Genomic DNA, 24130 nt, shown 5'->3' on the forward strand with positions numbered 1-24130 from the left:
AGACCTTTCATACATAGAACAGTTTCTACCTGCCAGCATGTGTTACCTTAGTGTCCTGTTCTACCTCTCTCAGTGAAGGAAAACTGCAAATGTCCCCCTTTTCCCCAGTGAAAGAAAAGTTCTTGCCAAACCACTGTGTCTATTTGTGTTTTTGTCACTTACATACTGAATTTCTCACACTAGCCCTTTGTATGGATGCTGAGCAAAGAAGTGACAACATGCATTACGCAGCAGCAGATGTCTCTTACTAAAACTGCACTCTGAGAGTTGGCTCTCCAGCACAGACAACCCAAGGGGGCACAAAGGGCTGCTTGAATGGAGCCCAAGACAAAGTTCCAGGGACCCTGTGCTCTTCCTCTGCATCAGCAAGGGCTGGAACTGCCATGGGAGTCCCCTCAATCCCACTTGCTCCCCATGTGCTTGCAGCAGCCTCTGGCTCCCTGCTGGGGAAAGCCAGCCATGTGCCTGCAGACCCGAGATCCCTGGCTGTCCGAGGCCAGCGCTGGCTCTGGCAGTATGGGACAAGCTGCTGGGAGGCACTAGGGATGCGTCCAGGCAGCTGTTTCCCATTTGCTCCAGGGTGAGGCAGTAGGGGAGATTTTAAGCACTATAGTGGTTAAATGTGACCTAGAGGTCACCACTTGTGCCTCAAATTGTCCAGGATCATGGCACAACCCACAAGGCTGCTGGTTTTGTGGGGAGGTCAGTGGCTCCCATTAGCAATCAGCTGGCATATCTTGGCTCTCTCAGAGGTGGTCACAAATGGCACCTGGAGAAATTTGCGTCCTTCCGGGAGCGTCTCATCTTGGAGCAGAGCCATCACTGTGTGGTGGGAACCTCATGTTGACTTTAAATGAGCAGTCAGCAGTGTTTCATCATTTTTATTTTGCTACAGGGAAACAGAAATAGAAGAGCTTAAAGCTCAGCTGGGACGGATGAGGGAAGACTGGATTGAAGAAGAGTGCAATCGTGTGGAGGCAGAGCTGGCCTTAAAGGAAGCAAGAAGTGAAATTAAACAACTCAAGCAGGTTATTGAAAGTATGAAAAACAGCTTGGCTGAGAAAGACAAAAAAATTCAGAAATACTTCGTTGACATAAACATTCAAAACAAGAAACTGGAATCTTTGCTGCAGAGCATGGAGATGGCTCAGAACCACTCTGCGAAGGATGAACAGTGCCTGGAATACACAAGTGACACAGAGGGGAAGCTGTTATCATTGAGTGCCACCCTGCCAGACAGCCCCATCACAGAGGACCAAGGTCTGGAGGAGGTGGCAGACAGTGATCTGCTTCCTAGTGAGGACAGACCTAATGGGACTGACTTATGTGGAGAGAGTTTGACCACCACAACCTCTGAGTTGAGTGATCCAGCTCCCTTCAGTGCTGCTGCAAATGAAGAGATGCTTGAAATCATTCTGGATGGAAAACTAACTTATTGCCAGGAAGAAGAAAAGAGCAACATGATGGTGGAACAGGCCATCCAGACTGACGTGGTGCCATATAGCTTGGATGTGGAGCAGCTCATTCAAAACATCTTCAGAGCTCAAGACACCTGTCCTCTAAGCCCACCTTCTTCACTGAAGGAATTGGGTGAATTTTCTCTTGGAAGCTTCAGTGATTCTGGTATCATAGTGGACTTAACCCCAAGTGATCCCAATTCTGCCATCCTTTTGTCTCCTATGGAGTCTCCATGCAGGGAAGTGGAGCACAGAGTTAATGAAAACCGTTTCATGAAAGAACTTGATTTTACAGAAACTCATGACGATGAAGCCTTTGAGTATGTTAATACAGGAATAAAGAGGAGATACTGGAGCAGCAGTCTCCTCGGGGATCTTCTGGCTGTAGCAGCCCCTGTTGTACCAACTATTGTGTGGGCTTTGAGTACTCAGAGAGGAGGAACAGATCCTATTTACAATATTGGAGCATTGCTTCGTGGTTGCTGCCTGGTGGCCCTGCACTCTTTACGCCGAACACCCTTCAATATCAAAACCTAAAGTCTACTCTGTCCCTGGGCACCAACTGGCTGAGGCAGAGAGAAAGAGGGATGAGATAGATCATAAAAGATTACTGTATATTCTGGCAGGGTCCATCCTTTGCTTTTGAGTATTTGATTTGCACTATAAATCAGTTAAAAACATGTTCCTTGTTTCAAAATAAAAGAAATGAGCTGAACCTCTTACTTCCACAAGATGTTTTTAACAGTACTGCTGCTTACAGAAATAGTCCTCCCGCTCCCAGGCATCATGCCCCTCCCCTGTGCTGGTGACTTTCTGGTGCCAGCACATCTGCACAGTGAACATAACCAGAGAAATAGGAATTCAAGCCTAGTGCTCTTTCATGTTCCACTGCTGAGCTAGGATTAAGCTCAGTCACCCTCCCTGGATGGTTCACTGAGCAAATGTACAAGTACTTTGCACTGGCTCAAGGGTAGTGCGCGATGCACTAGGGAGCAAGTGGCTGGAGAAAGGTGGGGTATTTCTCTAGACAGCACTAACCTTCCCTTTGGGTATCACACCTGTGCTCCAGAAAGCATGCTAGCGCTTTCCATTTGTTGTCCCAAGTGTCAATTCAATTTAGAGGTAAAACCCGTATTCCCCAGGCAGCTTCCAGCACATCCTTTGTGCCTGTCTCATGTAGTGCTCTTCTCAATTGTGCAATTGCTTGAGCATTTCACTGGTCTTGTGTGTATACAGGGACTGTAACCAAAAATGTACATCGTTGGGAGTCTTAACACTTGTTACAATGGTAAGTATAGGCGTGGATACACTTTAATTCTTAATGTTGTTTTAAAGTCTTTATGTATTGGAACCTGATAGTCTTTTGAGCCCTTTGAAAAACTATGTATAAATGTATTGTGTTTTAACTTATTGTTTATTTAATTGCTTTATTGTAAATTACCTTTATAACCACAAGTTCAGTAAAGCATGATAGATATGTCAAATGTGTGAGTGTTTTACTGTAGAAAGGTACAAAAATGTAGCCCATTATAGCTGAGCTGTCAGGTACAGGCTGAGCTAGGGGACGTACTGTATCAGGTACTGTTCCAGGAGATCAGAATTAGACTGAGAAAACCTGAATAGAGTTCCAAGTGTAAGCACTCACCAGGCTGCTTAAAGGCTCCAGCTGGGCTGCAGTTACACACGCAACCAGCTCTGCTGCCTCACACTGCCTTCACAGATACAAGTGACCTAATCTTTAACCCAGTGCAATCATCTGGAGACCTGTAACTCCTCAACACCACTCCCAGAACAATACCAGTCTTTCTGGCATTTAACCCGTCTGACAGGCATGTGGTCTCAGCGTGCATGCACACTGTGACCATTAAAACACGAATTCTCCATGTCCAAAACCTAAGATGTGTGGATAGATCAGAGGACAGCAATGCTATACCAAACAGGCAAAACAGTGGGGTTTGTCTGGCTCCACCCAAGCTTCCAACCCCACCTCTCGCCATTGTTCATAATCCCACTATACATTTTATTTCTAATCCAGGGACAAAAAAAAAGCCTTTTTTTCACATTCAGCTTAAGAGGTACCCAACATGCCCTGCTGCCGAAAATGTTGAGCCTCAGGCATTTGACTCCCTTCCCACTAGAGATTCATCTCTATCCTTCACAGAATCACAGAAGGCATCAGGTTGGAAGGCACCGCAGTTGGTCATCTGGTCCAACCTCCCTTCTCAAGCAGAGAGCACATGGCACAGAATTGCATGCAGGCACTTCTCAAGTATTTTCGGGGGGGGGGAAGACTACAACCTCTCTGGGCAATCTGTTCCAGTGCACACTCAACTCAAATAAGGAAGTTCTTCCTCATGTTGAGGTGGAACTTGCTGTGCATCAATTTCTGCATGTTGACTCTTTTCACCCTTCCTTATGTCCTTTTCACAAGGCTGTCCCCAACTTGTAATTACACATTTCTCCTTCCTTTCCCTGCAAATCAACTCTCTCTCTTAATCCCAAACTCCTGAAACATATTTAGCACTGTTTTACATATGTCCTATATAAGTAAGTATTTTGCTCCAAATCCCTTCAGACAAATGAACACAGGACCTGGCAAGCACGAACAACTACAGCACAGTCAAGGAAAGGATTTTTCAGTCATCCTGGCAGGTCAAACCTCCACAGTCAAGAATATCAGTGAAAGCAATCAAGTCCAGCTTTCAGCCAAGAAAGAGAAAAAACCACATGGCCAACAACTAAAATATTAATGAGAAAAGGAGGAGCATATGGCAGTAGAAGGAAAAGACAAGAAATGCACATAGAGGTATACAGGATCTTCAAGAAACTCAAATGGAAACTCAATGGAAAAGATAGTATCAGAGCAGCAGCTTCATTAAGTTTAGCAAAAGTGTTTTCATATTTATCAAGGATAAAAAATCAAGATATAGGAAGGAGGAAAGAAGAGAGACCACAGGAAAAAGTCGAAACTGATACTAAGGCAAGGGTTATCACCATTCAAGATACTTCCTCCGAGAGCAGTGTCCTCCCTACTAGCACCATGTCCACACAGGGCAGTCGGGAGGAAGCTCTAGAGCAACTGTGCTCAAATTTGGCAGGTAGATGGAAGAACAGCAAAGCAGTACACAGCAGGAGGGAAAAGCAATGCACGAACAGTCCCAGGCAGAAGGTGGCAGAACTCAAGGGTTTTTAAAATGGCTGAAAGCTCAATGATCAAATGTGCTTTCATGATGTATTTAAGGGGCTTTATTTGCAACTTAGTAACTGGCCCACCTGTTACTTTTAATAAATAGTATTGATTTACATCTACTTTATACTGTCTCAAAAATAGCAAGAGTAATCCCTAACTTTCTAAAAAATTGGAAATAGCTTCCAATGGATTTCACCTTAAACAGGCACTAGATAGCCAGTTTCCTTGCCCTGTGTCAGCAATAGTTAAAGAATTATGACTGGTACCTCCTTGCTTCTTGAGTGCTGTTAAAAGGACCAACACAGCTTGTTATTAAAGCTTATTCATAAACTTTCTCATCTGCCATCCCTTGTCAGATACTTTGGAGGTGTAGTAGGAGCAGATTTGCTTGCCATACTGTTGCAATGAAGTCTGGACTTGAAATAATCTCTCCAGCCAGAAGACTTGTGCTGAAAACATGCATGGCATTGTTGGCTTCAAAACAGATTTCAAAATTTAACATCTGAAAATTGCGTCACATCAGTTGACTTGTGCAATTTTGAACCTATATGACAAGTAAACTTAACATTTTTAAAAAACTTTTCTCTGGGAGTAAAGCCATTAAAATTAATTTTTTCTGTCTTGTTTTCTCAATTACTTATACTCTAAGCAAAATTTGCGCCAGAACTTACTGGAACTTAGTTACAAATTCTATTTTTGTAGGCAGGAAAGATCTAGTCACATGCCCCCTCCTCCCCTTCCCATTCTCTTACAACTGACACTTCCTGTGCTGTCCCTGGATGAAGAGGAAACAAGTCTCATGTGCAAAATGTGCTGGCGTCACTCACCTGTCATAAGATAAAAAATCCATACAACCCACAAATCAGGGATAATAGCACCCACACAACAGAACCTGGAGAAAGCATTCATTGAAGCACTGGGCTGCATGAAGCACATAGACCCCAACCCCCTCCCATCCACCTGTTCCCAGCAGACACTGAACTTTTTCATTAAAGCACTGTTGCCTTCTACTGCACATATACCATTCACGCTTCACCGGGGGAATTACAGAGTAAACACATACAGAAAGCGTGCAAAAAATGGAGTTTGAAAAGTGCTTGTAACCCAACTGAGAATTTTCCCACTAGCTTTATTAGCAGAAGACACAATTTTTCTTCTCAATTATGCTAACTATGCAACTACTATAAGGTGTGAGGATTCCTATCTGTAGAAAGTATTTCCGCCAGAAATACAAATTTACCAATACAAGTAAATTACTAAAATGCTCCCTTACATTTGCATCAACCCTTTGTAGGCTGCACCACTCCTGTGTAGTGATGCCACTGCTGGCAGTCAATGCAGTGTCAAGTGTAAATGGGAGCATGGGAAGGTGCAAGTGACAAAGTGACAAGAAATCCACTTTCAGTGCTCAGCTGCATAACCCACCAGGAGCACATTTTGGGTTGCAGGTCATCCATAATAAGTTACTTTCTTCTACACAGTATGATCTCCCATGGAGAACTTTCAAGTGTTTACAAATACTTTCATAAAAGAGCAAAAGCAGATTTTTTATCAGGCAGGAAACAAAAGGTTCTTTAAAACTGTTTAATTACATGTTTCAGGTAAGCACAGACAATACAGGTAGATTTCCCACCAATCAATATTTACATTCTTTTCTCTAGGCTTGAGCTGTTCATTTAGAGTGTTTTTCAATCAACATCCTTGTCAATCACTTGCTGCAAAGAAGGGTGCTGGAAAAGAACTATTGCAGGAAACATTCCATCAAGGCATGATTTTCTGTGGGGCTTTTTTTCTTTAAGAACTACGTACTAGTAGTTCAAGATATTTTGGGAAAATCCTGGCTTCCAAGATGACCTGAAGAATGCATCGAAACCAAGCAGTGTGTTGAAGTCCTATAAATAGTTAAATCAATAACAATATGTATCTTGTGGAGCTGAAATTCTCTTTTCACTGGCACTGCCATTGCTGTGTGGCTTCTGTTAGGACAGTTTTACACCAATTTTGTTTTGCTCCTTTTTCATTAGCCTTTGTGCCTCTTTCTCCATTTTCTTTCGCTGTTGTTCTGCTGCTCTTTTTTCCCTTTCTGCTATCTTCTGTTGTCTGTAATTAATGAAAAGATGAATTGCTAAATAACACACACTCAATTTTCAGCATGGTCATACCTTAAGTTCCTGTCAATACATAGGTTATAATAACTAATAAAAACAGAGCATCAGTCTATTGTCATTAGGCTCAGAACAGCCCTTCTTTTACTGTCCTGAAGTCCTTTTTTCAGATTAATCTAAAATTGTAGAATATTCTGAGTTGGAACCCACAAGGATCATCAAAGTCCAACTCCTGGACTACACAGGAACCATCCCCATGAATCACATCATATGCCTCAGAGTGTTCTTCAAACAATTCTGGCGGGCTTGGTGCTGTGACCAACTTCCCTGTTACCACTTCCCTGATGAGCCTGTTCCAGTGATCAACTCCAGGTGAAGAACTTTTTCATAATATCCAACCCAATCCAATCTAGTTTTAGGCAGTAATATTTGTTCAATTACTCAGCAATTTAAAAGCCACTAGCTTCTCAAAGATTCAGAATAAATGACTCAGTGAGAGTACAGGACTACAAGTTGTAAGGCCTAGAGCAAAAACTAAAAATCTATCTAATACTTTCAGCAGCAGCTCAAAAGTCTCGAGTTTTTGCTGGTTTAGGGATTTTTTTGAGATTGTCACCCATTACTGTACATTCTACCTGATAGCTGACAGAGCCATCAGTCTAGCAATATGCAGAGTAATAATATTTGCCACATTACAGCGGCAGATTTTTGTACTTCCCACCTATCTGAACTGATGCAGAAGGGAAGAAGCACTGTGCCTCTTCACCAGCCAATATACAGACGGTAAAGTTTCAAAAAGCCTTATGTTGTTAATGCTGCTGTTCACATGCAGTTCTGAAGGGAGGGATCGTGGCAGCTCCTGTTTCTTTCTCCAGGATGACCCACAGGACATGGAGGTCCTGCACACAGCAGTGGTTCCATGCCCTCTACAGTCTGGGAACCTGCACTCAGTTCTGCCCAGACACAGACCTTCACCTCGCCTCAGACACAGCAACTGGCCAACAAAAATACAAACAAGTAGCTGTTATAAACTAAAAATGTGTGAGCTTAACTGCTTCCACTGGGATAAAAACTTAGTTGGTAATATAAAGTCTGAAGTTGTAGATAGGTATCTAAAATTTGCAGAAAAAACTAAGTTCCCACTAACTCAAGTTAACTGAAAATTCAGTTTGTCATCCACTACACCAATTCACCACTGACTGGAAAATTTCAGTGTATCCCAACCTAGAACCTGTGGAAAATGGAGAAAAAAGACTACAGGAACTTCTCAGGTTCTGATAGCCTACTCTCCAGCACCTTCTGCATGCCTTAATTCCAGGAAGCATTTGACTTACTCGATGGGCTCCTTTCAACTGTCATGCTTATACATAAACTCACCAGAGAGGCCACAGGATAGAGCCTTCACTGCTAATTAGCAGGACACAGCCCACTTCTGCATAACTGATCAACACTCCATTACTACACAAAAATTATTCTGGTCTTACTGAGCACCCACAGGTACCAGACACAGCAGGCTAAGGGAGGCCCTTACTTTTTCTGCACACTCATTTCATTCTCCAAAAGCACCACTGGAGTGTAGTCAGCATTAACACTCTGGAACATTAGAGGACTGTCCTCTATTTGGCAGTCTGAAATATTATACAAGCCTCTTTCAAATGTTACACTTACACATTAAGTCACCAGAGTGGCCACAGGATCTTCAGATCATTTTGCAGATCAAGATGCAGACGTCTATCATTAAGAAGAGACTCCATAGCACCTCCTTACTACACTCTGTTGAAAACAGAGTCAGGCCTGACCAGTACTATGCTTAAGTTTTATGTTAAATGTCAGATGTTAAAGACACCAGTGATGTCTACCGCAAAAGAAACTAAACCCAGTCAGGATTTTTTTATCAGTGTTGCTAAAAATCAGCCAGGACTTGACTCATTCACAGATAAACATTGTTATTTCTGTGTCATGAATAAAACAAAGGTTTTACTTCACCCAGCTGGGATGCAGCTTACATAATGACCAGCTGTATAGAGGTAGCCACTGGACAAGTGGTAAGCCATAGACATCTGGAGTTCTAATCATGCTTTATCTGCTGGAAGTATTTAGACACACATCCCATTTATAACAACTTCAGTTTGATACTTTTAAGTGAGGCCAAAAAGAAATCCTGTGAGAAGTAACCATTTGAATTGAACCCTTTCAACAGTAAAGATGGTAGGCTGAAATCTTTAGGACAGGTTCAACCTATCATGACACTGAAAAATTAAAGCTTTTGGGAAACCCCACTGCTATCACCATGTAAAAGATCGCTCTTCCTAAGTATTCTAGAGCATGAACCTGACAGTTGGCAAACAATATAACTTTGCCCATCCTGGAAATATTCACTCCACAAATTTTATACTCCAAGAATAAACTGGCATATACATACACCAGGCAATTTTTAATAGCTAATTCATGTATGACAAACTGTCTGTAATGGAATGTGGCAAGGGTTAAGTAAATACAATGCAGCCTCTGCAGCAGCAAAAGTAGCTGTTTCATTTCTCCATAAAAAAACAATCAAAAAAAAAGTATTTTCATTGTCTTTCATTTAAGTTTCAGCAGACTGCACCGTAGCTATTAAAGATCTTACTGAGTCTATTGATATTCTTTACAGGAAAAAGTACTATCTGTGGAACCAAAACAGCCCAAAAGCACATCTTTCATATCACAAAGCTTGTACTTCAGTACAAAATCTGAAACAGTAACAAAGTTTAAAAAAAAAAGGAAAAAAAAAAAAAAGACTAGCAAGGTAGTGATCAGAATGTACACAGAGATACCAGATAAAAGTTTACAAAAATATTTGCATTACAACCCTACTCTCCCACATTAAGCTGCTGCACAGCAAGACTGACAGAGATAATAAACTGAATAAATTCTGATTATGATTAGCACATTGAAAATGAGCTGGTAACTTCCCTCTTGTCTTATTCCACAGATTGAAGATGTAAATTTTTCAAAACATTAAAATAAATACTTGATCAGATTCCTCTTTTCTTTTCCCCACACTACCTATTTTTCTTAGAATGATTTTTGACTGTATCATGTCCATAGTGTTATATTCATTTCAGTTACCTAAGAACTTCTTCTGCCTGCCAAGCAGCATCTTCCTCTTCTTCCCAGGCATTTGTATTTTCTTGCCAAGTATCCAGGTCTCCCAGTTCAGGCTGAAACAAAAGAGAAGTTCTAAGCACACGGAAAAATTAGATAAAACACTGGTGTGTGATGGCCAGAGTGGCTCCTGGATGACAGCAAAGTATCCTTAACATTTATTTTTAACCTTAATGACCTTAATGCTTCAGACTCACAGATATATTTGAGGTATGGCAGTGCTTCTCATCTTATCGTCCATGCTTTTTTTTTCCTGCTACAATACTGAGTTTTTTTCAGTTGTCAAAGGGTTTTTTGGACAAAGACAGGAAGGAATTAGCAGAGTGCATTTTTAGCAAGAGGAAGATAGATTGAGCAGATTATATAAGCAGATAGTGTAAAAGATTTCTGGCAGTTGCATGGACAAACCAACACGTACATCCACTTGTTTTTATGTCCAGTATCCGTTGAGTGACACTTTTACTCACTGGAAGTTCTTTCCTGAACTATTTTCATAAAGGACAGTGCAAGGAGGTGGTATGACCATTCTGTACTGCTTCCTGCCTGTACCCTTTTGTGCACAATACTTATCAAAAGAGAAATACTGTTAAAAAAGGCAAAGGGCAAGGGAGGGAGAGCATCTCCTGCTAACTGGCCATGCTGTTAGACAACTGGACAATTTTTTAAAAGGCTAAGGAGTAAAAATTAGGACACTTCTACATTACAATCCCTACACAAAAAGGAAGGGAGAAGCAGAAGGTTAAAAATGGGTCCAAAACAATAAAGCAAAGGTAACTCAGAGGCTTTCAAAAAAGCCTTTTACTCTTTTGTTAATAACTTACTGTGTAAAATCCAAAACTCACAGTTCATTGCTTTAGCAGCTTTGCAAGCCCGTAAGTATATGGAAGCTTCTTACCTTTTTATCACTGATTTGTCAAGTTTTTCAGCAGAACATATTGGACTACTACATTCTTAACTCAATTTTAAAACAATTTACATCCCCAACTATTCCAATTACTTCCCACAATGCAAGCCTAAGGCAGACTATTCCTTCCCCTAGAGAATATACTTTAACTGACAAATACAAGATCAATACTTAAAGCATACTTACAGATTGGTGAATAAAAGGAATATCTTGTGTGGCTGCTAATCTGCTAGAGAATCCTGTGTTTCCCTCTGGAATCCCAAAATTTAAAGGTTCTCGTTTTTTAATAACTATCTGAAAACATTCAAAAAAAGGAACAAAAAAGTGGTAGATTAAAGCACTGCAGAGATTTCTTGGTGATCATATAACTCTGTGATCATGAAGGTTCAGCTACACAACACCTCACTGTGTCTTAAACCTGGCCAGGTTCTTAAAGCTGCACAGCCAAATGAACTTGTAAGTGAAAGATAAATGCAAAAGACAAGAACTCCTCCTCCCCCCACTAGCATTTTCTTTAGTCACATAAAAACCTGTGACTGTATCAAGACAGAGAATGGGCACAAAGAATCACAAATCAGCCACATCTCCCAGTACTCATAAAAGCTACCAATTATGTGATATATTGCTTGGAGAAATCCTGCCTCTGTGACAGGTCACTTTAAGGTACTACTTTTGAGGACAGTGCTGTCTGCAGTTGTACTGCACTGTAATGTCAGCTCTCTCAACTACTTGAATATCTGTGCAGTTTCAATAGCTGCAAATTCTCTGTCAACATTAACTAGTAAAGCTCTGTACTTGTTTGGCTGAAAAGCAGTACTTTTCCCAAAAGAGTTGCCAAGATCACATATCCTTTTCACTTCTCTTGACCTCGAGTCAGAAATTTTGTTTAGCCCACTTTGAGCCTCTTCTGTTTCCCAACAAGACAGATCCACAGTTCCACTGCCTGTATGCTTGTACTAATCCAAGAAAGGAAACAGGACTAGACAATCTTACTGAGCAATGACAGACTGTTATTTGACTGAGGTTCTATTTCCAAATAGATCAGTATAGATGAGTGACAACTTGAGTATACTGTACCTCAGATCTCAGGGTTTATATTGAGACATTCGGTGGAAATAAAACACAAATTCATACTGAATGGTGTTAATTTGGTCAGGTTAATTGGGATGTTCTTTACAGAGCCTGCAGTCATCCCTAGAGATATATTTAATATAAACCCAGTTTTGTTCTGAACCTGAAGCTCATTCTATGAGGAAAAAAATGTCAGTAGATATAAAGAAGAAATCTACCTCTCCCTAGCCCTCTTCTACTCTTCAGATTTTGGGAGATCAAAATCGTTAGAAGAATTTAGTCCACAGAATACTGCAGAGTCTGAACATACAGGAAGCTGACAGCACTTTCACCTCCAGTTCATAGGACCACAGGAAGATTCAGGTTTGAAGGGAGGTTTGTAACCCAATCAGGAGGTTTGTAACCCAATTTCCTCCTCAAACCACTGTCACTCTAAGGCTGATAAAAGTACTTAGGACTTATCCACGTGGGGCTTAAAAACTTCCAGAGATGGAGGCTGCACAATTTCTCTGGTAACCTATTCCAGAACTTGTGAGGTTTTTCCAATTGACTCAAAGACCTGCAAGCACCCAGCTGAAAGATTCACAAATAGAAACAAAACCTGCAATCACGAGATTTCAATCAGCATTTATATACAACCTTGATGCTCCTGTAGAGATGCCCTCCTGTCTTGTCTCCACAGTTAAAATGGATATTTGAAGAACAAGCTATTTTGAAATATCAGTTCCCTAATTCCAGCCTCCTCAATACAACTTGGTGAAACAATTAACCATTGTTTTCTGAAACAGCAGGGCTGCTCCCTCAGACTTCAACAGAGCAAGACATTGAATGTCTTTGTTCAAATAAGGATATGAGCACAAATAACTAGAGGCTCTCACATTACACTTCCAAGAACTTCTAGAGTATGAAACTATTCATAAGTTTCCAATAACATGAAGACTAAATATGTAAACATGTGATAGCATCACAATTGTTAAGATCTCAAAGGTCATAACATTAAACATTATAAACTACACACCAACATCTATTCTCATTTACCAACAGCACCTTCTGTAAGTTGCCATTTTACTTGCTTTTATTTTAAAGCAAGGAAAACCCTACATAAGTATAGTTGAAAATGTAATACTTACTTTTTGAGTTTTTCTTATAGTTGGTGCCATATCTTTGAAATAATCAGGTTCCATTTGTTCCAAAGAATTTTGCTGAGCAGCCACATTACCATTGCCACCTTCAATCTTCACACTTGTAGGTGCATCTTCATCCCATGAAGACCAGTCTTCTACTTCAGGCTGAATATAAGAATATGGTACAAATTAATATTATCTGCAGGTAAAACTTGTCTTTTTGTAACTTTCTAAGATATATACTTAATACTGTATCACATATTATTATATCTTTCACATATATCACATTATATGATCTGTTTCTTGGATATATACCAATTCAATACTGTAGGACTTCTATAATCACCCTGTTAAGGGATTAAGTCACCTACCACTTTAACAATTACCTGCTTAGGAACAGATGAATAATCCACTGTGGTTGGCAAAGTTATTTGGTCTCCACTTAACTTTCGCCCTCTTCCAGACCTGAAAAAAAAATGTAGGATTCCTCCAAGCTCTGAAAACATGAGCACTAAGTTTAAAAAAAACAAAAAAGCAAGTCTGAGAACAGCACTACTGAAAATAGCCATGGCTTAAGCATTCAGTCCTTCAATTACCTTTGTACTAACTACTGTCACTAAAAGTCTGCTAAGCAAAGGAATTTCATCATGAATTGAAAGTTGTGTTCACAAGAATATCAAAGTGCAATTTATTTTTCTAATTGCAGTGAACTAGAGGAGAAATACTTCTAAGAAATATGAAAATGGGCTAACTCATCCGCATAATTCAGTCACAATTTTTAGACTGTTGGTGCTTATGAAGCAAGCACTAGCAATCCATACTTGTGAAAGAACCATTTCTACGGTAAAATGAGAAATATTTCTATTTGTCTTAAATTTTAAGCTGTGTCTAAGAAATAGCTTTCTGAGCTGCTTGATTTGAAAGCCCCTCTGAAGCTCTTTTTTCTTCAAAGTCTAAACAGAGGTAATACAAGATTATGCAAGTTAATAGCTTTAATTCAATTCATGCTTCTACTTAAAAAATACTGTTTCAATGCATTTCAGCAACCATATAAAATAAATTTCATTGAAAACAATACTAATGCATTACAAACAAACCATCTAGATATCTACTTCATGACGTACAAAGATCAGAATAATTAAAATATTCTTCGCTGACATGCACTGTATGTTAACACCTTACAACACAACAGAATGCAATTCAGACTCACACTTATGTTTTCCAAAAAGAATGTAAGCTCCTACAGCAAAGTAGTCCTGTAACTAACCTTATGAAGCTTGGAAAATTTAATGGTTTTTTCTTACTACTGATGAGAATAAACTGGGAAACTTCAATTTCTAGTTTCTATCCATTAGTTTTAGTATTAGAGAACATACTACCAACTGACCAGCTGAATTGCTTGTAATATGACCTCTACTGTATGCTGGTGAGTGACTAGATATATTTTTTCTACTCTAGACCAGTATTCCTCCTTAGACAAGGTCAGGTGCTATAATCAAATTTTCAAGTTTTATATAATTAACTCTACTCCCTTTATAAAGTGTTCCTTCAAGTTTGAAAAGCAACAGATTTTAGGGGTAAAGGAAGGTGAAAACACTGCTCCCTCAAACACATTAGAGCCTTCTGGTTGACCAGATTTACTTGACATCTCTAAAGGAAATCCAAGCTTGGAAACATCCTCCTTCAGACCTCTACAACATACACATCCTTAATACTACTTACATTTAATACTATTACAAGCCATCACTTCTGCACTGACTTTCTCTATATGATCTATGAGACAAGCAAGCAGTTTGTAATAAACATTAATCAAGTCAAAATGGTTACAGTAAGAGGGCTGGAGGTAGGAGGAAAGAGCTTTTGTCACACAACATCAGAAAGAATATAGTACAGCGAGCAGCACCAAGGAAGGCTACAGATCTCCACTTCCTCTAGGAAGGCAACAAAATGCTTATAGGAACAGCTGCTCCACAGCCACCATTAGATACTGATCACTGCTCTGAATGCCAAATGCCTCAAGAATTATTGATTTGTTTCTCCTTACTAATAAGTAGTATTCAGATTTCTCAGCTGCAGATAATTAGGGATTTTCAATGGAAGGAAGTTTCATCTCTTCTTATACTTACACATTTTATTTCCTGAAAAGTGGATTCAGGCAGTCTGCTATTTATCAAGAAGAGAGTTAACTAAAGAAAGGACTAGTACTATATGTAAGCTCTATGCTACCTAGAAAGTTGCACAATCTCTACAGGCACTTGTTCAAATGAAAACCTAATGTAAACTATGTAATCTAAGTAAGTACTAGCTCATATCCATTGAATTAAAATGCATAATTAAATCCCGTTTGCTGATAATTAGGCATAGTTATATTGAGGGGTGCATTACAGGTAAACAAAATTTATCAAACTAAACTTTGCAGATGACAGTGAACAGAAGAAACATCTGTAGTTAGTGGTCTGAATTAATGTGATCCAGTGATTTGCTCATGCGAAAGACTTAATTCTCATGTCTTCAACTAATTGTTATTAAGCAAATAAAGGGTTTTCTACTTAATGTACTCTGAAACAGTTTCTCAGCTCTTCATTTCAAGATAATATGTCATTTAGAAGTTGGAAAAAAGAATGAAAATACTGTCACTACACTTAGAAAACAATTATCTACTTATAAAAAATATAATTAGAGAAATGAAGGATCCACATAATACAGAAGTTATGATCAACTCAGTGTTTTAACTTCTTTCAGAACTTGAACAGCAAGTATTTTTAATTTAATTTGGAATTCAAATCACAGAACTAAAGTTGACATCTATATAATTGTATGCAGCATTAAAATTTATCTTTTTAATGCTTCACTAGATCTGTAAGTGAATTTACCAACAACTCAAGAGCTTCCTCTTATTTTTGGAATAAGTAAAGGTGAAGAGGAAATAAACAGTTATTTTGTGTCTACCACATATTCTGCATACACTTTAATCCTCACTGGAAAAGTAGTTGTCATCATACAAAAAAAGAGAATACATTTCTCTAGATTGGTATTTGTTTATGTAGACAATATGCTGCAAAAGTGGCAGGAAGGGCAGTAGTTCATATGACAGCACAGGGCCAAGAATTGCTTCAGGTACTCTACTACTGTATCATTGAACTCTACTACTCCACGTTAACTCTTGAGGGTTTTTAGATTGCTTCAAAGTACTACACTGCAGCATTCATGAGTCTACAACTCAAAAGAACACCACATATGACTTAAAAGAGTGTTAAAAATAAACCATTCTTCATCATTAAAAAAAAACCCAAACCATTCCCTTGAACTTCAATCACTGTCCTCCAAACTTCTGAAAGAATCTTCAATAGGCAGAAGAATCTAAAGTCTCAGGCAACTGTTTTTGACAAACAGGATGAGAATTGCCTACATTTGTAATTACAGCCTACTGACTGATGACAGAGTGGATGCTCCCATTAACTGAATCTCTTAGAACACAAAGTATCACTTGCTAAGTACTTTTCAAAAATGTGCAGCACAGCTTTTCTTCAAGTTTGACACAGAATAGTTTTAAAAGACATTTTAAAACCCTGTTAACAAAACAGGGTTTTAAAATAGCTGTTTACAAAACCTCATTCAGCTACCATACAACAAAATACACTCAGAAATAAACTACACAGACTTTTGGAACTCTGAACAAATAGCAAATTAAAGAATTCACTTGATTTAGTTTTCATCTGTGTTGATTGTTTTGCAATTAGTAAAATCAGAACCGGTAAAAGTGGTGGCTGGGCGCAGGGGGAAGGGCAGAAGTGCAAGAACCTGTAACTGAAAAATTGAAAAAAAAAAAAAGGTAACCAAATTAAATAAGACTTGTTTACCTGCATATTAACTTTTTGATGAAAGAAAGCACTGCTGCCAGGCAAGTACAGACTTTAAAGAGTCGAAACTGTGTTATGGCCATGGTAAGGAACCCTTCCTGCAAAAGAAAAAAGTTAGATGCAGAGGATCATACAACTTTATACAGTACTTAAAGCCAATTGCCTAAGTTGCTACTAAGCTAGGAGCAGTCAGTGAAACTGTATTAATGCAAGGAAAGAGAGCAGTTACCTGAAGCAAAGATGCTACCTGCCCCCTATCGGGATATTTTGTTGAAGTAAATAATACAAATATCTAATATATATGACCTTTAAAGAAACAGCACAAAATCACAGGTAGAGTCAAAGTTAAAGACACTCAAAGGGGAAGTGTAGGCAACCATCTGCAGCGCCTGTGCAGCTGATCTGTTTCAGACACTACCAGTGGCACAGAACACTGGCAGTGCAAAACACTGATTAGAGTACTGATCAGAGAGAAGCTCTTGCTTGCTTGAGCATATCATGTGTATACAAATTATAGATTTAGTCATTAAGTGAAACTCCAAAATTAGCTGTTTAAATTTACCTTCCATTTTGATGGAAATGTATGATGAGAATACTGCTTATTTTAGAACTAGTCTCAATGAAAAATCATCATCAGAAAAGGAGTTTTCATCCTGTGTGAACTACTGCACCAGCTAACCCATAGAGCTCCTGGTATTTCTCTGCCTGACCGGATCATGATAGCAAACACAGAAAAGAAAAAATTCATCTTTGGCTGAAGCCACTCCTGTTTGTAGCTATTTTTTCAGTGACAATTTGATAATCTAGAGAATTTATATTTATCACATCACATCATTCCAACATACCCCCTTGAATAGCTATAGACTGACTCAGGAAAATCTGCTGGAATTCAAGGATCCCTTTTCTCTCCTATAGGTGAACATTTCAGAGTTAAGAGTAAGAGGTTAGGCTTCAGAAATAGCTTTGCATTATAAACATCTACACTTGTAACAACATATTCTGTTGCAAGTTTAACATACCTTCTGGTGAGAAGAGAAGGCAGCCCTGTGACATTTTCCTCAGGCCATGAGTATTCCATAGAAGGACAGCTTGATTTCAAATATGCTATGGCATTTAAATCACTTTTTATATTCCAGGCTTTAAGTTAGGAAGAGTCAGGAAGGTGGATCATTAGGTAGGCTGCTCCAATACTGTCCTGAGGATTTTATTAAAAAGGTACACAATGGGATTTGTGAGCTTCACGGAGCATAGATGTATTTTTATTGGTGCTCATTTGTTAGATAATGTAAGTACTATTAAACACTACAGTAATATAGTACTGGAAAGAGTGCTTTACATGTAGTTCAGGACAGGACTTTCTGCAACTGAAAAATCACATAGGAGCTGATAAACAGACCCTTTTACTACAAAATGGAAGGTTAGCAGTAACCACCAAATTACAGACTGCACTACCGAGCTGTAGCTCAGGAGAAAGGCTTCATAGGACACTTATCACCTCTACTTCAATACTTGTGTTATCGTATTTCATCTCATGGCAGACTTAAACATGTAGAGAATTTTATACAAGGTTGGACTGGCTCTTTATCTACAGAATTAGAAAGCAGTCAGTTCCCACAAAGAAAAGAGACATTGTCTGACATATTTAGCTTTTAGTTTAAAAGACTGGACCATAATTTCATATTATGCTCAAGTACTTTCTTACCTTTTAGAATGAGCAATGTTAACAATATGTAGATTACAGAAGAATGCATCAGTCAAGAATTTGAATGATTAGGAAATAATGGAACTTAGTGAAAGAAGACTGAACAGTAATAAGATGGAAAGTTCTCTATCCTAAAGGTAGAAATTAATGCAAACTAACACTGAATTGGTGAAAGAAAATGTTATTTTTAGGAAAGGCAGCTAGAAGTTACCTGCCTGGGATGAGTCACGAAGAGCATGTGACCTGCTGAAATTATTATAAAGGTACATCTTTTCTAAAAGAAAGCCTGTTTAGAAGCTCACTCCACTCTACCAGAATTCACTCTTCTATCAGCTTGGGGGGAAGGAGGGAAGGAGCAGAACAGTACTTAATATTAGCAAGAGTAAAGCTCTTTTCCCTCATTCAGGCTATCTAACTGCTACACTGGACAGTACAGACAGACCCTAAATTAAAAAAACTCCTAACTACTGACTGAGAAGGTTGTTTTAGGAAGCCACCAGAAACCTTTGCAGACTCAATACTATTTATGCCTAAAGTCAAGGAACTAGGAAGATTACTAAACTAGAACAAAAAACTAAAACCAGAACAATGTTCAAGTGTGTCAGTTACCAATACATATATTTATATGTGTACATATAAATGAGCCCAGTTTTCCACTCACCATTTTTTCATATTGTATACTGTATTGAGTTTTCAATATAAAGTTAAACAATGGAAAAAAAACATAATCCACAAGAACTCTGGCTTGCAGACTCAGTGGACTTGTGGAATCCACAGAACTAATCACCAAAAGTTAATCCATTTCCCAGGTCAATCCCATATAAGAGTGGCTATATTTCCAGTATCACCAGTTTGCCCATTTGGCAGAGTTCAACAGCTATTATTATGCCCATCACAATCAGATAACTTGCACCTCTCCACTTTCCATGTGTCAGGCAAAGACTTCAGAGTTACAATGAGACATATGGCCAGTTAACATATTTGTGATAGAGCTGCATTTTATTTCAGCTGAACTAGAACTAAGCCCTTCAAAGGCTGGACTTGATGACCTTGGAGGTCTCTTCCAACCTTAGTGACTCTATGATTTAAGAAGTAAGTACTGTTTTGCCCATCTCTTTTTTGAGCATTGATTGCAGTTTTCCCAGTTAAGCTCCCTACACCATAAACTGTCAGATGCACAGCCAGAGTTTTGTCAACAATATGCTATCAGCTAGCCATAGTAGTGTTAGCAATCATTTACCTTTAAAAAGAACTTTCCTCAATGTACCTGCTTTTTACACTGCTATTTATGATATGAAGCCATATATATGTATTTATTTAATTAATATTATTTTTTATAAATTAATTTAAAACACAATCTTGAACCATTATTGTCTCAAGGTAAGGAGAAGTCAAGCATTTTTCCTTTGTCCTGAAACAGCACTTGAAACGTGAAAATTGTTGCTCTAAAAACAGCACTATCTGAAAAGCTTAAGGTTTGCTAAACGTTTTGAGTTTTGTTTGGCACCTTTTGGGGTTGGGTTCTTTTGTGCTTATGAGTTTTTTTATGTTAATTAAATTTCTCAAGGTAAACCATTTTATATTCAGAAGTAGTTGTACGAATACAGATGTACACAGAACCCAAATTTTCCTCAGTTCACTGCAAACTTAATTCTCAGGATACCATTATACTAAACTGATGTGAAACAACTTTTTCATCCTTTTCTTGTCCATCTTTCTCAGACACTGGAAAGAAGCACAGCCATGTACCTTTTCTTTCTCCTGGGAAAAATACTGAACAGTGTAATGCTAAATGGCAGGCCACAACAGTCTTTCTTTTCTTAAGCCTTTCCTTGATAAACAATCCTAAAAGGAACCACAACTCTATCAGCAGTCAATTATAACACAGGATGACAGGAGACATAATGCAAAGTTGCAGTGCTATATCAAGAATCCTAAAACATTTCTTAACAGATAGAGGCAAATGTGAAATACTGGACTAAAATTCAGAAAATCTGGTAAGGGTTGTCTGCCAGCCTGATAGATCCTTCTTTGAATCACACCTCATGCCTCAGCTTTCCATTTATAAAACAGGATAGATTTCCTTCTCCCACTACTAGAATTGCTTGGTTACATTTATGAGACTCAGGGTCAACTGAACTTCCATTACAACAGATATAAACAAGCAAATAAATCAAGACATGAATCCTAATCAATTTAATACCTGTGGTGAACTCAGCAATTCTGTAACAGACACCAAATTTAGCTGAAGTTTCACTTCATCTCATACTGTCTTCAACTGGTAAAAAGTCACAACAGGTGTTCACACGGAACATGAGCCCAGAAAAGACTAAAAGACAACAGCCATGAGATGTTATACACCTTAGAACCAAGTCAGAAGAATGAGGAAACTCAAACATTATAGGGACCCATAAAGGAAATAGAATGAAGGGAGGCAAAGTTCAGGATTTTATTGAACATTTTTACTTTGCTTACAGCTTGCAACAGCGGCCTCATTAGAACACTTGGCACCTCTGACTTCACTGACAGTAACCAGCACAGTCCACCCTCAGGTGGATTGGTTAATCAACTATGGTGCAATAAGCAAGACTCTCACTGTTTATCACTGTACAATAAGCACACTGGCACCTGGAGAAACACTTCCTCTTTCATATCTAACTGCACAAATACCACTTAAATAGGATTTCTACAGACCCAATTCTAAAATAAAGTCACTTGGGGGCACTAAAATTATTTTAGAAATTTGTTTCCTGCTAGTGAACTCATCTTTTACTGCCATATCAGCTTTCTTTCACATCAGCTCACTTGTAACTCTGGAATGTAAACACAAACACACCTTGGAATCAGTGATTTTAGCCCACATTAAAGACAGCTATATAAATAACCAGACGATGATGCTTAAAATAACTTGTCCAAAACTGAAAGGCTCCTCTCCAATTTACCTAAGGAGACACCAAAAATGCTTCACCCTCCTAAAGTAAAACAAAAAATTCATTTCCTAGTACTAAAGACTAACATGGCCTTGAGTGTTTACATTTATCAGCACCAAAAATCCATACTGGTTCAGTAGTGCTTTTGTGTTGTTACTAGAACAGCTGACAATACCCTGGCAAAGTCTCAGTGGTAAGGATAGAATTTCTTAAAAGTGGATGCTGTATGAAGTTCTGGTAGAACGGCCACATCAAAGATCAGAAGTAGGTTTATAGGGAGATGGAATTTTATTAAGATTAGTAGATAGAGATAAAAAACCCATTTTCAAGCACGTAAACCCTCCTCCAAATCATGTATGTTACAAGATGTATAAAGACACTTTGAATTTTAAAAAAGACAGTGCAATGATTCAAGAACAGATTTCAATCAGGTACTGAAAGACAAAGCCAGCACTTCCTGCATTTCAAAGACAGAACTGAAAGGTTCCACTGCCCTCTTCCTGGTTTATTTGTTTGGTCTCTTGGTTCTTTCATCACTTTACACAGAAACATAATATTGGGAACACATGTGTGGAGGGAAAAAATCCTGCCTTGACCATTGAGTTTGATAAATAGATACATTAAGTGGCAGCATGACTGAATCTGAAAGCCAGGCTAATATGGCATTAGGGAGAGAAGCAGAAAGGGAAGATCAGGAGGCATCTCCTCTATCTAATTTTAGGTAAGTGATTGTGGGATGTTTGTAAAGGCACTGTAGTTACAACACTAATGTTCCAACTTTCAGTGCCAATACCCTAATTAGGCAGTTGAAGCAGCTGGGACAGAAGACATCTCACTCACATTAATCATAGGCAGAGTGAAGTCATCAAAGGCACTCAAATCCAGAAAGAGATACTACTGAAAGCTGTAGACAATACCAAAAGTCAAGACAGAATGTCTGTCTCTCAAAATAAAGGCAGCAAAAGTTGGTGACTGCTGGCAATTCCTGAGTTATTTCTAGACACTAAATACTCTGATATACAACATACAGAGTTTCAAGACTTTTTAAAACATGTTACTCCCAGAGTCATAAAACTTCTGCAGTAATACCACCACATCTCACCCCTTCCTCTCCAAGAAACTGAATATAGCTACAGCCTCACTAATGTGAACTCCTGAAGCTTTCCGTCTTAAATTACAATAAATTCTACTCCTCAAGGCCATATTAGTCAAGATAGAAAGTTTATGTCTACTGAATGATCAATTATTATTTGACAATTCCTTGCCTATATATGCCACTGTTTTGTGAAAACCAGCATACAGAACACAGCTTGATGTAATGCAATATTTTGAGACTACACTATAACTTCATTCACTTCATAACTTCGCAACAAGTCTTTTACATACTGCACTTATTCAGGTAACTCAATTCACAAAACTGAAGTTCTCAGACATAGAACCAGAGTTCAAGAGACCCCAGTTCTATTCCACTCCTTATCTGCCATCCTGGACCCAAGTTTTCTGTAACTACACGGAGTGCCAGAGACAACAAAGGAACACACTCATTGCTACTACTACAAAATCATCTTGCAACGCCTGTCTTGATGAGAACCAGTTATTTACAAACAATGACACTACAAGACGGCCTAAACAAGTCTCTGCAGTGCACATGTGTATTTCCACAGAGCTACAGAGCAGCAAGATATGCCATTTTTCATTAGAAATGCAACTCAGGCACTTAAACTGTGAATTCATGACCAAAAAGCAGTGCCCTACCATTCTAATGACCAGCCGAGTCTTAAATATTATTAGAGACAGCACTGAAGCCAAATAGTAGCACTTAATTTTTCTGTGAGCTGTTAATTCTGAAGTATTTAAAAGCGCGCTAAGGAATTTTCACTCTATGTATTATTAAATTTGCTCGTCAGCGTAAACAGTAGGTAACCCCAAGCAATGCCGTCCCACCACGAGTTCTGACAGGCCGTGTACCCTCGCCCTTTCCCACAGGGTGCGAAGCCCCTCAGTTCCCAAACGCCGCCTGTCTACTGGTCCGCCCCATCATGTTCTTCGCAACCCACGAGATCCCCCCCACTTCGCCCCGGAAGAGGCCCCGACCGGTCGGGCAGAGGCCGCGGGCCTGGCGCTCCCGGGCCGGCCAAGCAGCCCCGTCGCTGGACGAGGGCCGCGGGGCCGGGGCGCCCCGAGCGCGGGGCAGAGCGGGGCGGCGGCGCCGCTGCGGAAGAACCGCGCGGGCAGCTCTGCCCCGGGATGGAAGGCGCCGAGACCGAGCCCCTGCCCAGCAAGGCGGAAGCGGCGCTCGGGAACGTAGGAACCGACCCTTCCCGCTCACCTGCCCCGGAGGGGAGGCCTCGCCAGGGGTCGCGGGGCTCCAGGGGCCGAGGCGGCCGCTCCCGCAGCCTGCGGCCGCCCCTCATCCAGAACCGGGCCCGCGCCGCTCCGCCGCCTCGCGCGCCGCCATCTCGGCCCCGTCACCGGGGAGACACGCCCGCCCCTTCCGGCCGCACCGCCTCCCGGGCGCTCCGCTCCGGCAGCACCGCTCGGGCCGCGGGCACCCGGAGCCGTCCGAGCGCCTGGGGCAGGGACAGGGACAGGGACAGGGACATGGGCAGGGGCGCCGCCGTGCCGGGCTGCCCGCGGCCCGCC

At 39.9% G+C, this 24130-nt stretch overlaps 2 protein-coding genes across 3 annotated transcripts in view; one reads left to right on the forward strand and one right to left on the reverse strand.

Annotated features, from left to right (window-relative positions):
• The window catches only part of SYBU (syntabulin), a gene marked incomplete at its 5' end in the record, with an annotated part of 39208 nt that extends 37001 nt beyond the window's left edge, over nucleotides 1–2207 (forward strand). The window contains one exon of the mRNA XM_084226742.1: nucleotides 896–2207. Coding sequence (XP_084082868.1) covers nucleotides 896–1994 — 1099 coding nt within the window. The 3' untranslated portion in view covers nucleotides 1995–2207. The remainder of the gene's footprint in view (nucleotides 1–895) is intronic.
• Nucleotides 2208–5960: 3753 nt separating this feature from the next.
• EBAG9 (estrogen receptor binding site associated antigen 9) lies at nucleotides 5961–24130 on the reverse strand. 2 transcript variants are annotated; one of them, XM_084219899.1, is made up of 7 exons: nucleotides 17875–18005; nucleotides 16856–16953; nucleotides 13382–13460; nucleotides 13002–13160; nucleotides 10987–11094; nucleotides 9861–9952; nucleotides 5961–6747 (listed from the first exon to the last, which is right to left on the reverse strand). In XM_084219899.1, exons 2-7 carry the CDS (start codon nucleotides 16936–16938, stop codon nucleotides 6627–6629), a joined length of 642 nt encoding a protein of 213 aa, XP_084076025.1. In that variant the 5' UTR covers nucleotides 16939–16953; nucleotides 17875–18005; the 3' UTR covers nucleotides 5961–6626. The 2 variants fall into 2 exon arrangements, with proteins under 2 accessions (XP_084076025.1, XP_084076024.1); XM_084219898.1 differs by lacking the exon at nucleotides 17875–18005 and adding an exon at nucleotides 23817–24130 and having other exon boundaries at nucleotides 5963–6747.

The sequence above is a fragment of the Fringilla coelebs genome, assembly GCF_963513975.1.
Source record: "Fringilla coelebs genome assembly, chromosome: 1".
NCBI lineage: Eukaryota > Metazoa > Chordata > Aves > Passeriformes > Fringillidae > Fringilla > Fringilla coelebs.

Coding starts and splice junctions, on each gene's coding strand:
- EBAG9 (XM_084219899.1), bottom strand. CDS start 16,938: ATGGCCATAACACAGTTTCGACTCTTTAAAGTCTGTACTTGCCTGGCA. Junction 13,461..16,855: donor ATCAAAAAGTTAATATGCAG/GTAAACAAGTCT, acceptor TTTTTTTTTCAG/GTCTGGAAGAGGGCGAAAGT. Junction 9,953..10,986: donor TTCCTTTTATTCACCAATCT/GTAAGTATGCTT, acceptor CTTTTGTTTCAG/CCTGAACTGGGAGACCTGGA.